The sequence below is a fragment of the Protomyctophum bolini genome (genome assembly GCF_963924005.1).
Source record: "Protomyctophum bolini genome assembly, chromosome: 20".
NCBI lineage: Eukaryota > Metazoa > Chordata > Actinopteri > Myctophiformes > Myctophidae > Protomyctophum > Protomyctophum bolini.
In genome coordinates this window covers 3301024-3315182 of record NC_137881.1, presented here as the reverse complement: position 1 = coordinate 3315182, position 14159 = coordinate 3301024, and the positions used below count along the sequence as shown (strand labels likewise).

Genomic DNA, 14159 nt, shown 5'->3' with positions numbered 1-14159 from the left:
TACAAGGGTTTGTGTGTCTGTGTCATAGACTGTATACGTCTGTGTTTACCTACAGGCATAAGAAAAGGCCCGCCCTACTCTGTCAGACTGTCTCTGATTGGCTTACCCTGAAATCTGGCCCTACGTTAGCCAATCAATGACCTCTTCTGCGACGTGCTTTGTTCAAGTTGGGGTGTGAAGCCATGTGGGCTCAGAGGCTAGTATGAGAGGCAGAGCACAAACGGAACTGTCAACACAGAGAGCGCTCTCTCTGTCAGCACAGAGACGCCTGTACGTATGACAGTCTGACTCACGGAGCGAAGTTGACATAATAACGCCATAACGCGGTTAACACACGCACAGTAACTATAACGCCGTTATGGAATGGGGACCTGTGAAGCGTTGGGTTACAAGTTATTGCAAATAGTAGTTTCCTTATGTAACGTAACGCGACGTAAGGGCGTTGGTTACAACACGGGACGCCAGTTCGACCCCTAAAGGGCGAGCTTGCGTGCACACATCCGCCTCGGTGACGGCAGACTGCCACTGCGAGCGCTGGCGCTTTGGAATGGGGGGGGGGGGCGTCAGATCAACATATGGAGTGAATTCTGTACTGGCCATATATGAGGTCAGATCAACATATGGAATGTCAGTACAGGTCAGCTCCATATATGGAGATCTGAGGGTTTGAGGTCAGATGTAGAGTATATGCAGATGGGGAGATCTAAGGGTCTCCGAGATGTCACGAGATGTCACAAGGCATGACTACCGTATATATGGAGGTGTGGTGTCACAAGGCATGACTATATATGGAGGTGTGATGTCACAAGGCATGACTATATATGGAGGTGTGATGTCACGAGGCGGTGACCATATATGGAGGCGTGGGGTGACTGACATTCAATGGTATTTTTCCACAAATTAGTCTTGACAAATGGGGGTGGTCTGTGTAATCAGAGCGGTCTTATATCTTCAGGACAATTCGACTCAAATCTTAGGATGTTTAGTTCGACTAAAACTAGACTAAAACTAGACTAAAACGAAAACATTTCAGATGTGACTAAAATGTCACTCAAACTAAATGGAATTGTATTCGAAAGGCTGACTAAAACTAAAATCAAAACACGCACGCGCACGCACGCGCACGCACACGCACACACGGTCTGTCTGCAGCCACAGTTCACCATGTTGTTCACATTCCACACGCACACACACACGCACACACTCCTTCATTCACTGGACTCTGAAGTTGATTGATTGTCGGCAGACTGCTGGCGCTGGCGGTAAATCCATGTTTAATCAGCCGCCGTGGCAGCTGATCGCTGGCGTTACACTGTGGTGTAATTAGTGCTTAGGCCAGTAATTAGATTGGATTGGACGAGAGCTTTACATGATCTCACAGCGACGCCAGGCCTCCGGCGTTCCGGCGATGCTTGCGGAACTCTACTACGTCTCGTTCCTATTATTATAGAGTCGTTGATTAGTCCCCTTTACAACGAGGTATAGATTGTAAGAATGGGACATTCGTGGAGCCGCAACACGGCTATGGCTGTGGCTCAGGAGGTAGAGCGGGTCGTCCAATGATCCCTGGGGTATCGGCGGTTCGAATCCCGGCTCCTCCTCCTCCTCCTGTCCTACATGTCAAAGTGTCCTTGGGCAAGACACTGAACCACACAGGCCCTTTTTGAAACCAGTCCCTTTACTTGAAGTGCTCTCGGGAGGTTCCCTCGTCAGGAAGTGCCCCTCCAGCTGAATCAAGTTCCCTTGATTAGGGTGCTGGGTATAAAAAACTGTTTGGAAAGAGAGAGAGAGAGAGAGAGAGAGAGAGAGAGAGAGAGAGAGCAGAGATTAAAATAGGGTGCATTTTGCATCCCAAAACACAGTTTATAGTTAAAGCGGGACTGACACGCCTCTCGGGAAGCTATTAAGGCTATTAACGCTAGCATCTAGATTGTGACGTCAAGTCGGGCCAGCTCAATTTGACCAATGAAATTGATCTTGTATCTGGTCTAAATGTCAGAGCGGCTCTGGGCTCTGCGAGTTAGCGTTCCTGGTGGCTATCAACTCATGCTAGTGGTTTTGAGGTCACTTTTAGCTTCATAGCTGGGTTAAAGTTTGGTGGATTTTTTTTTTTTATTATTATTTATTATTCGTTAGAATGATATTGAGTTGACGTGTAAATTTTAGCGTAAACTGTTGCATAATCGCAATTTCGCGTGACGGGTTCCATCGTACCTATCTTTGTCTATCTGTCTCCCCCCCGCTGACACGCCCTCAGCCGGCTAAGTGCTGAACAGGGCTCACGGAGCCCTGGAGCTTCACGTAACGTTACCACTGCCTGTGACTACTAACTGCACCGGCCTAACCTGAGTCCACCCCTCTCTCTCTCTCTCCCACACACACACACACACACACACACACACACACACACACACACACACACACACACGCACACGCACACGCACACGCACACACACACACACACACACTCTCTCTCTCTCTCTCTCTCTCTCTCTCTCTCTCTCTCTCTCTCTCTCTCTCTCTCTCTCTCTCTCTCTCTCTCTCTCTCTCTCTCTCTCTCTCTCTCTCTCTCTCTCTCACACACACACACCGATATAGGGGCGGTCTCTCTCTCTCTCTCTCTCTCTCTCTCTCTCTCTCTCTCTCTCTCTCTCTCTCACACACACACACACCAAGTTGATTCTATCGGTATGTTTTAGCCTGTGTGTATAGCTGTTGTGAACGCGAAGAGTTGTGTTTATTATTTACCAAGAAGAGCATCGGCTCTATCCGTCATCCATTGCAACTGCAAGACGGCGAGACGCGGTGTGTGTGTGAGAGAGAGAGAGAGAGAGAGAGAGAGACTAGCTGGGCAGGCAGTGAAGGTTCCTTCCTTCCTTGTGTTTGCAACATGGGGCTGCATGAATGAATGAGTGACAGCTCGTTACGTCTAATGCTCTACTGAATGAAGTGGAGGCTTTCCCAGCTATAGCCCTACCATCTACCAAGCAGTTTTAGAGAAAATATTTTTATTTTTAAGACTGACCGCGGGTGACTATACCATTAAAAAACAACCGCTGTTCTGGTAGGGCAGACTAGCCTGCTAGCTGCAGAATGAGCGGAGGGAGAGGGCACATATGGGACATATGCATACCTGCATGAATGGGACATGGGGATCCGTAATCATCATGAATTGGGGCCGACACGGTTACTTACAGTGACTCATAATACCCAATTACGGATTACCCATACAATGTTTTTCACTCGTGAATTCTGTAGACAGTCTTGCCTACGTCAATTCCAAGGACAGGGCAGAGAGCGATCGGCTCGACTGAATAAATTGGACAGAGCAGCAGTAATTGGAATAAATAAATGCATGTTGTCTTGTGTTCTTATCTTCTCGGGGCTATTGTTAATGCATGTTCAAAATCAATCAGCAATTTGTCCTAAATATTCCCATTTCATATTTATATTATGGCGACGAGTAGTCACTCATGACGGACAATCTGACATAATATAGGCAATGAAACTGTCAGTAAAGTGGAATGAATCACAGCATTATATCACTGTTTCACACCTGTGGCTATTGGCTAAAACATTCCTGTAGCCTGAATGATTATGCAAACACTGTAAGTACTGTAAACACGTTTTCAATTTCAATAAATCGTGAGCAAATCTGTAAACATTAACAAACAAAGCAGACATTTTAATACTGTATTGAATAGTTTTTGTGCTTGTTACAGTTCTACAAAGTACAAACTATTAATTTAATACAGTTTTCGGACTCGGTGAGTTGTCTCCCTCTGAGACCCTAAAGAGAGAGAGAGAGAGAGAGATATACGGAGGGAGAGAAAAAAAACCCAAAACCACCCCCACCTCCTCTCGCAATCTCCCCGTTCTGAAGTGCCTTGTGTCCGGCCAGAGTTCAAGGCTTACCGCGGCCCGCGATTCTCATGAATTCATTATGCATAAACAAACATTTCACATGTTCAAACAATGTTGTGTGTGTGTGTGTGTGTGTGTGTGTGTGTGTCTGCGTGTGTGTGTGTGAGAGAGAGAGAGAGAGAGAGAGAGAGAGAGAGAGAGAGAGAGAGAGATGCGACCCCCGTGTGTGCTTGTGCAGCCTGCACGAACAGAAGTCGAGGCGCTGTGCCCCCACTGCCCCGGCGGTGAGAGACGCTAAGGACTCAGCAGCAGCCGTGGTTGAGGCCATGGTAGACGGACTAGTCACGCGAAATTGCGATTATGTAACAGTTTACCCTAAAACGTACACGTCAACTCAATGTCATTGTAAGGAATAAATAAAAGCAATAAAATAATTTTTTTATGATATTTTCACCTAGTATGACGCAAAAGGTTACCTCAAAAATATTAGCCTTTATTGCGCTAGCCACTCAGCTCGGCTAGATGCTAGGTCACGTCAGAGCCTGAGATATAGTCACGTGTCGTTTGAAACTGTTTTCATTCAGACCACGTGATGTACCTTATCAGCAATGTTAATCTCGGGCCGGGACACTCCCCCTTTAAGGGACGCAATAAAAAAACGACCTCTGCATCCACGGGATGCACTACTGTACTGTTTTTTTTATTCTAGTTTATTTTGCTAGCTTTAGTTATAATAATCATTTCTTCTTCTGTTTTCTACATGAACACAACCACATTATAACCATATAAAATGAAATGGGAGTTAAATGCTGCAATTTAAATATGACTCGTATAACGTGGTTGAAGTGGGACTCGTAAAATGTCCCTGGGACTCATTTCTAAAAGACCATCCCCGGGACTCATTACATTGAAAACCTATTTGCATCACTGCTGAGTCTGGTAGATCCATACCATACGCAGCCTGGTGTGAGTCCCAGACCTCAATGGTTCCTGCTCTCCTCTGCGTCATCTTCTTTTTTTTTTAATATATTTTTTATCCCACGATTTTGTAACCCATTTTTCACCCCGGTGTCAATCATCTAATGTGATCCTGGGCTCTACACACCCTCCACCAACCTAGTCCCCATATATGGGGGACAAGGGGAGAGAAACGGACTTGAACTCATGCTTCCTTCATGCCTGAGTGTCCAATAAGTTGCTCCTTTACACCTGACAGGGGGGGAGTTTCCCTGGTTTGGACGTCGTAGCGCGTGGAAGGAACACGTTATTCCAACCAGTTCCTTTCCCCTCCATCAGGCGCCCCGGCTGGCCAGGGTGAGGCAGTTTAGAGACCAGGATTACTGCATGTTTTTTGTGAGGGTACCTACCCTAGGGGACACGGGTCATCTTCTTAACCATGTACTGTACCCCCCCCTCCAGCTGCAGACCAGCCCAGAGTACGGTCAGGGCATGAACCCCATCAGTCGTCTGGCTCAGATCCAACAGGCCAAGAAGGAGAAGGAGCCTGAATACTGCATGGTGACAGAGAGGGGTCTGCCTCGACGCAGGGAGTTCGTCATGCAGGTAAACTAGTTTAACAGTTTCTTCAATATTTTCCAAAAGTAAAAAGCTAAATTGCCTTCCGTCTGTTAGAAAAGTACTGTACTTGAAGGTAGTAGTAGTAAGTAGCCTTGCCGAGCCATGAGGCCCATAGGGCAGGAGCCTATCTCCTGTTTCTGTAGCGTGATAGATCTGCTATTTTTCAATAGCTAAAGCACAGCATAATGCTAAACACCAAAAGGGTTTCCCGCCCAGAATGGGTTTTAACCAGTTAAAATGGAGTTTGAAGTTAAATGGTTTTATATAAACCTTTCCCTGAAACATGGTTCAAAGTGAAATGTCCCCGTCAGTGATTACAGTAATTAAAGGCGGACATTATGGCATACGATTACACGGCTCGGGTGAACGCTTGATTGTGATTGGTCAATGTGTTATTTGTGGATAATGGATCAATACTCGGAGCACCTGATTGGCTCATATCATTCTGTCTATAATCAAAGGCTCAGACAGCACCTGATTGGCTGTGCTGCTTGATTTAGTTCCTGTATCCAACATGACAACCATGTAAACACACACACACCATGTCAAATACAGCTAAACGTGGCTCTGAAGAAGGTTGAGAAATAGACTAAGCATTAAGGGAAAATCTATTCTATTTGATCAACACTTGTTTTTCCGAGGCCACTACTGTGTTTGTTGAGTCGGATAGACGGCCACACTGTCCATCAAAAACAAATAATGATTGCTTTTTTTATTAATTTTTTATTTTAGTAGTTTTATTAGGATCCCCATTAGCTGATGCATAGCAGCAGCTAATCTTCCTGGGGTCCACTCCACACAGAACATAAAAACATGACATTCGCGTGATCTGTGTCCTGAAGAAGCACTTGTTGTAGTTTTCCGAGTTTGTGCATCCACTATTGTTTGTGTTCAAGAAGTTCTTGTTAAATGTGAATGCAAATACAGATGTTAAATGTGTTTGTGTGTGTGTGTGTGTGGTTGGTTGGTTGCGTGTGTGTGTGTGTGTGTGTGTGTGTGTGTGTGTGCGTGCGTGTGTGCGCGCTAGGTGGCGGTGTGCAGCCAGTGTGCAGAAGGAATGGGTCCCAGTAAGAAGGTGGCCAAGAGGAACGCAGCCGAAAAGATGCTGGAGCTCCTGGGATACAAAGTGCCTCAACCTCAGCCCCCCAAACCTGCCCTCAAAATGGATGAAAAGGTACCTCTCAGCCCCCCAAACCTGCCCTCAAAATGGTTGAAAAGGTACCTCAGCCCCCCCAAACCTGCCCTCAAAATGGATGAAAAGGTCCCTCTCAGCCCCCCAAACCTGCCCTCAAAACGGATGAAAAGGTACCTCTCAGCCCCCCAAACCTGCCCTCAAAATGGATGAAAAGGTACCTCTCAGCCCCCCAAACCTGCCCTCAAAACGGATGAAAAGGTCCCTCTCAGCCCCCCAAACCTGCCCTCAAAATGGATGAAAAGGTACCTCTCAGCCCCCCAAACCTGCCCTCAAAATGGATGAAAAGGTCCCTCTCAGCCCCCCAAACCTGCCCTCAAAATGGATGAAAAGGTCCCTCTCAGCCCCCCCAAACCTGCCCTCAAAATGGATGAAAAGGTACCTCTCAGCCCCCCCAAACCTGCCCTCAAAATGGATGAAAAGGTCCCTCTCAGCCCCCCCAAACCTGCCCTCAAAATGGATGAAAAGGTACCTCTCAGCCCCCCCAAACCTGCCCTCAAAATGGATGAAAAGGTACCTCTCAGCCCCCCAAACCTGCCCTCAAAACGGTGGCACAGTCGGTAGTGCTGTCGCCTCGCAGCCAGAAGGTCCCGGGTTCGATTGACAGAAGCAAAGATTTGAGTTAAAAACGTTCGCTCAGATCTGCTATTTTTCCAATGGCTCTAGTATAACGTAAGGGGTTCCTGTCCTGAATGGGTTTGAATTTAAGAATGACCAAACGGCAGATCTACAAGCTCAAAACGTGTCTCTTTGCGCCGCGTTTCGAACTTGTAGATCTGCTTTTGTGTGACGCTGTAGTGTGTATCGAGTATGGCGTTGATTTATAGAAAATAACACGAGGTTAGAATATTGAGATATGAGTTTTCTGCCAGACTGCGATGGTTATTTTGGGGAGAGCGGCTTATTGTGGATCCACCCCCTCGTTTGAACTCTCACAGACGGGACCTTTTAAAGGAGAATTCCACACTAAAAGGCTTTCTTACCTTTCTTTGTAGTTGTTACGTCCCCACCAAAGAGGTCCAGGTGTTATTTTGTGCAAAAGCTCCTTATTTGTGCAAAAGCTCCTTATATATATTGGCTGTTTTCCCTACCATAAGCCCTCAATGAATTGCATTGAATTGGATGGGAATTGAATGGGGCTATGGGGTGTTGTGCTAATTCGCTTATTTCCATCGCTCAAAATTATAATTTCTTTGTATATATCCTCTCATCATAATGTAAATAATATCCCAAGTGGCACACTTTACTACTTCTTTCGATGGAAATAAGCGAACTAGTATAACACCCCATAGCCCCATTCAATTCCCATTCGATGCAATTCATTGAGGGCTTATGGTAGGGAAAATAGCCCATAAGCACAAAAAAACACCTGGACCTCTTTGGTGGGGACGTAACGACCACAAAGAAAGGTAAAGATAAGAAAGCATTCTAGCATGGAATTCTCCTTTACAGACATGCAAAAGTGTAGCTTTTCGGCGAAAATCGCCGTTTTTATCCCAAATATAGGACCTGTGTGATTCATGCAAATCCGTTAAAAAAATGTTTGGGGGGGGTGAGGGGGTCTGTGGAGCCCGAGCTCGCTGCCCGGAGAATTATCTGACAGACTACTCTCGTGAGTCACTAATGATTCTGAGCGATATTTCTGCTTGCATCTGGGCGGCATGATGTGCGCAGCCACTGGTCGCTCCGCGGAAAATAAACCTGTTTGTGTGGACTCGGCATGAATTTTGACACACTGTCTGTGACTCGCCAGTCGATCCATTAGTTTAGCTGCTACAGTTAGCATTAGCAACGTTAGCACTTTGCGTTATACTGTCTGTGGTGTGGACGCGCCGGCGTCAGTTTCTCTCGCTGTGTGTGTGTGTGTGTGTGTGTCTGTCTGTGTGCTCGTGTGTGTGCATGCATGCATATGAGTAAATAAATAAAGCACGCGCGTGCGTGCGTGCGTGCGTGCGAGTAAATAAATAAAACGCTTGATACATACAACTGGTAGTCCTACATCCCCCCCCCCCCGCCAGGGCTTATACTAAATGGATATATTAAAAACGAAAACATGCAGCTCAACTGTTGAATAAGGAGAGGATGTTACTCTACATGTCTTAAATTGACTAAGGCTAAAATAATGAAGTAAACTGACCCTGTTGACTAAACCATCCCAAAACATTTTATTTGTATTATAATTCATTATTTTGCCAGTGAATATAATTTTCTATTTTACATGATGTGAAGAGTGTAACTGTAAGGGATTTTGAGATGGGAGTGTGAGTGCTGGACCAGTTTCTTTCTTTAAATCACACCTGTGTGAAGTGACCCTTATCATCATACATCATCCATTCATTGTCATTTTTGTGACAATGAATGTGTAGGATTGTGTAGGACAAAAATAGCCGATATATGACAATTCATTCATTGTCAATGGCATTTAGGACACAAATCTACTGAATATAGGAGGGGCTAGTGCTCCTCGAGGGGCTAGTGCTCCTGTTGGAGTAAATTAATTGTTCTATGACTATCAGGACATGAATGTTAACATCTTGCTCAATACTGACTAGATTTGTACTGATTTAGTAAATAATCATCTGTCATTTTTGAGTGGTGCAGCCACTCAACCACACTATAGACAGCTACAGTATGTGTGTGTGGCTGTGTCCCTGTGTCTGTCCCTGGCTGGGTCCCTGTGTCCCTGGCGGTGTCCCTGTGTCATTGGGTCTGTCCCTGGCTGTGTCCCTGTGTCTGTCCCTGGCTGGGTCCCTGTGTCCCTGTGTCACTGGGTCTGTTCCTGGCTGTGTGCCTGTGTCACTGGGTATGTCCCTGGCTGTGTCACTGTGTCATTGGGTCTGTCCCTGGCTGTCCCTGTGTCACTAGGTCTGTCCCTGGCTGTCCCTGTGTCACTGGGTCTGTCCCTGGCTGTGTCCCTGTGTCACTGGGTCTGTCCCTGGCTGTGTCCCTGGCTGTGTCCCTGTGTCACTGGGTCTGTCCCTGGCTGTCCCTGTGTCACTGGGTCTGTCCCTCGCTGTCCCTGTGTCACTGGGTCTGTCCCTGGCTGTGTCCCTGTGTCACTGGGTCTGTCCCTGGCTGTGTCCCTGTGTCACTGGGTCTGTCCCTGGCTGTCCCTGGCTGTGTCCCTGTGTCACTGGGTCTGTCCCTGGCTGTCCCTGTGTCACTAGGTCTGTCCCTGGCTGTCCCTGTGTCACTGGGTCTGTCCCTGGCTGTGTCCCTGGCTGTGTCCCTGTGTCACTGGGTCTGTCCCTGGCTGTGTCCCTGGCTGTGTCCCTGTGTCACTGGGTCTGTCCCTGGCTGTCCCTGTGTCACTGGGTCTGTCCCTCGCTGTCCCTGTGTCACTGGGTCTGTCCCTGGCTGTGTCCCTGTGTCACTGGGTCTGTCCCTGGCTGTCCCTGGCTGTGTCCCTGTGTCACTGGGTCTGTCCCTGGCTGTCCCTGTGTCACTGGGTCTGTCCCTGGCTGTCCCTGTGTCACTGGGTCTGTCCCTGGATGTGTCCCTGGCTGTGTCACTGGGTCTGTCCCTGGCTGTCCCTGTGTCACTGGGTCTGTCCCTGGCTGTCCCTGTGTCACTGGGTCTGTCCCTGGATGTGTCCCTGGCTGTGTCCCTGTGTCACTGGGTCTGTCCCTGGCTGTCCCTGTGTCACTGGGTCTGTCCCTGGCTGTCCCTGTGTCACTGGGTCTGTCCCTGGCTGTGTCCCTGGGTCCCTGGCTGTGTCCGAGCACGAAACATAGCGTTATAGCATTTGTTCACCACCAAGTGTCACTGTTGCACAGCCTAACACACAGACACACAGGCCGGGAGGAGGGCTAGTACAGTACAGTGTAGTATATACTGTCCCCCATGACACCCCCCCCCCCCCCAAAGTGGGTTTAGTACCGATAAACGCTTAAAAGATTTGCGCCGCGGTTTTGCCCGCGGCACAGCGTTGGCCCCGCACACTGTCACCTTTTTCACCTTGGGCCTGTTTGCATGCCTGCCTTTAACAGTAGCATGTCTGAGAGGTCATTTTGACCGGTAAATGGTGCATTCATCCAAGGCGTTTTACATAGATTGTGCATTACGTTCACCCATACATTCACACACCGATGGCAGCGGAAACCATGCAATTCACCAACCTGCACATCGGGAGCAATTAGGGGTTCAGAGTCTTGCTCAAGGACACTTGGACACTAACTCTGGGGGAGCCCGGGTTCGAACTGGCAAACTTGGGGTTACCATCCGACCGCTCTACCCCTGATCCACCGTCGCCCCTTAGTGGCCACTCTACCACTGAGCCACAGCCTTTTCATTGTGTGTGATTTCTATTCTCTCTCTAGGTTCCACTAAAGAAACCTGGAGACGGACGCAAAGTGACCTTCTATGAGGAGGAGGCCACCATGGGTGAGTACCGCTTACCAGACATCTTTACACTTGAGCAGAGTATGCAAGAGAAACATTTGGAGTGAGTCTACAGTTCTGACTGCATTGGGGAGGTTATTCCACAGTTTTCGGAGCCAGGAGGGAGACTCTAGGCCGGGCATGTGGAGCGTTGTCCAGGGTGTTGTAGAGAAGGGAGAAGAGTCTGGGACGCGTGGAGCGTTGTCCAGGGTGTTTTAGAGAAGGGAGAAGAGTCTGGCACGTGTGGAGCGTTGTCCAGGGTGTTGTAGGGAAGGGAGAAGAGTCTGGGACGTGTGGAGCGTTGTCCAGGGTGTTGTAGGGAAGGGAGAAGAGTCTGGGACGTGTGGAGCGTTGTCCAGTGTGTTTTAGAGAAGGGAGAAGAGTCTGGGACGTGTGGAGCGTTGTCCAGGGTGTTGTAGGGAAGGCAGAAGAGTCTGGGACGTGTGGAGTGTTGTCCAGGGTGTTTTAGAGAAGGGAGAAGAGTCTGGGACGTGTGGAGCGTTGTCCAGGGTGTTGTAGGGAAGGCAGAAGAGTCTGGGACGTGTGGAGTGTTGTCCAGGGTGTTGTAGGGAAGGGAGAAGAGTCTGGGACGTGTGGAGCGTTGTCCAGGGTGTCATAGAGAAGGGTCTCTAGTCTAAACCCTGTGTGTGTGTGGGGGTCACTCTCCCAACAGGCGCCAAGGAGGAGGACTACCGGCTGCCGTACCTGAACCACCAGCAGCTCCCGGCGGGCATCCTGCCCATGGTGCCCGAGGTGGCCCAGGCGGTCGGGGCGTCGTGCCACAGCAGCCACCTGCACGGCAAGGACTCCAAGCGGCCGGCGCCCGACCCGGCCGTGGCCACGCTCACCGCCATCATCGCCAACGAGCTGCTGTACACGGGCTCCTCGCCCACCGCCGAGACCGTCCTGAAGAACGGCAGCCAGCCGAGCCCCGCCGCGCCGCCCCACGGCCCGCTGGCCAGGCCCTCGGAGCAGCTGGGCTTCCTGGCCTCGGTGCAGGCTCTGCAGGTACAACACTGTTGTTTGGCATCGTTTTAGTCACCTGGAATGTTTTGTTGTTAAAGGAGAATTCCATGCTAGAATGCTTTCTTATCTTTCTTACCTTTCTTTGTAGTCGTTACGTCCCCACCAAAGAGGTCCAGGTGTTTTTTTGTGAAAAAACTCCTTATTGGCTGTTTTCCCTACCATAAGCCCTCAATGAATTGCATTGCATTGAATGGGGCTATGGGGTGTTATGCTAGTTCGCTTATTTCCATCGAAAGAAGTAGTAAAGTGTGCCGCTTGGGACATTATGAAGAGAGGATATATACAAAGAAATTATAATTTTGAGCGGTGGAAATAAGCGAATTAGTACAACACCCCCATAGCCCCATTCAATTCCCATTCAATGCAATTCATGTAGGGCTTATGGTAGGGAAATAGCCAGGAGCTTTTGCTCAAAATAACACCTGGACCTCTTTGGTGGGGACGTAACAACTACAAAGAAAGGTAAGAAAGCCTTCTAGTATGGAATTCTCCTTTAAAGGAGCATTCAGTGATTTGGGTGATTTGGAAAACCCCCCCGGTCCACCTCGGTAACAAGATGTGCACATGCACGCACTACAGTGGGGGGGGGGGGGGGACACGGCAGGTCAACGGGCCCACTCCCACTCGATTATGATTGGCGGAAGAAGGCCCATCTCTATCCTGATTGGATGAAGGCTGCATGGGCCACCTAGCCAAAAACGAAACATACGGTTTTTTGACCCCCAGGGGTTAACTGGGGACAGGGAGGAACTCCTTATATGGTCAGCACACTCTATAGTATAGGGAGGATTATCACAACAAAACAAAAAAAGAAGTGATATTTGAATTAAGTGAAATCACTGAATATACCTTTAAGACTAAGTGTCATGCGATTTTAGTCGACTAAATCTACAGTTGATTTAGTCGTCAAACTTGTGTTTTGGCTGGCCTTGATGCTGTCGTAATGACTGATTTTACACTTGCTGAAAATAGCAGATCTACAAGCTTGTAGATTTGCTATTTTCAGCATGTAATCAAGAGTAAAATGACTTGCCGTATAATGGATTGTCCACTAGTCCCTTCCTAACATTTTAGTCTACTTTTTTAGAGCCTCTGTTGCTCCAGACTGTGAGACGGAAGCATTTATATTTTACTCATGATCAGAGCTTCCGTTGCTCCAGACTGTATGACGGAAGCATTTATATTTTACTCATGATCAGAGCTTCCGTTGCTCCAGACTGTATGACGGAAGCATTTATATTTTACTCATGATCAGAGCTTCCGTTGCTCCAGACTGTATGACGGAAGCATTTATATTTTACTCATGATCAGAGCTTCCGTTGCTCCAGACTGTATGACGGAAGCATTTATATTTTACTCATGATCAGAGCTTCCGTTGCTCCAGACTGTACGACGGAAGCATTTATATTTTACTCATGATCAGAGCCCCCGTTGCTCCAGACTGTACGACGGAAGCATTTACATTTTACTCGTGATCAGAGCTTCCGTTGCTCCAGACTGTACGACGGAAGCATTTATATTTTACTCATGATCAGAGCTTCCGTTGCTCCAGACTAATGCGGAAACATTTATATTTTACTCATGATCAGAGCTTCCGTTGCTCCAGACTGTATGACGGAAGCATTTATATTTTACTCATGATCAGAGCTTCCGTTGCTCCAGACTGTATGACGGAAGCATTTATATTTTACTCATGATCAGAGCTTCCGTTGTTCCAGACTGTAATGCGGAAGCATTTATATTTTACTCATGATCAGAGCTTCCGTTGCTCCAGACAGTATGACGGAAGCGTTAGAAAATAGACAGTTTGGCCATGCGAGACTAGAGCGTCAAAGACCAGTGCCGATCTCAAAATTCTTTATGTATCAGGCTATGTAAAGTAGTTTTGCTGTGGACCCCCTGGAACCCGCCCCATGACCCGCAGGGGACCAGCCATTACCGATCTTTTGATGGATGTGTCGTCACATTTTCCTTATAGCATTTCGGATCTCCTGTTTATGTAGTAGACAGATGCCCGGTCAAAGTTGTAGACCTGGCTAAATGCCTAAACTGTACATTGAATCAATTGATTTGTTTTGAGATCCGTCCCCTTGTATTTTTCAAATGAATGGTCATATCT

The 14159-nt window shown here is 47.9% G+C and overlaps 2 protein-coding genes across 2 annotated transcripts in view; one reads left to right on the top strand and one right to left on the bottom strand.

Moving 5' to 3' along the window:
* LOC308335904 (GTPase IMAP family member 8-like) overlaps positions 1-14159 on the bottom strand; it is a gene marked incomplete at its 3' end in the record, with an annotated part of 70585 nt that overhangs the window by 33666 nt on the left and 22760 nt on the right. The window lies entirely within an intron of this gene.
* Positions 1-14159, top strand: part of stau1 (staufen double-stranded RNA binding protein 1) — a 30019-nt gene that overhangs the window by 11101 nt on the left and 4759 nt on the right. The window contains exons 8-11 of the mRNA XM_080791820.1: positions 5284-5427; positions 6470-6616; positions 10954-11017; positions 11688-12022. Of these exons, the coding sequence (XP_080647946.1) occupies positions 5284-5427; positions 6470-6616; positions 10954-11017; positions 11688-12022 (690 nt within the window). The remainder of the gene's footprint in view (positions 1-5283; positions 5428-6469; positions 6617-10953; positions 11018-11687; positions 12023-14159) is intronic.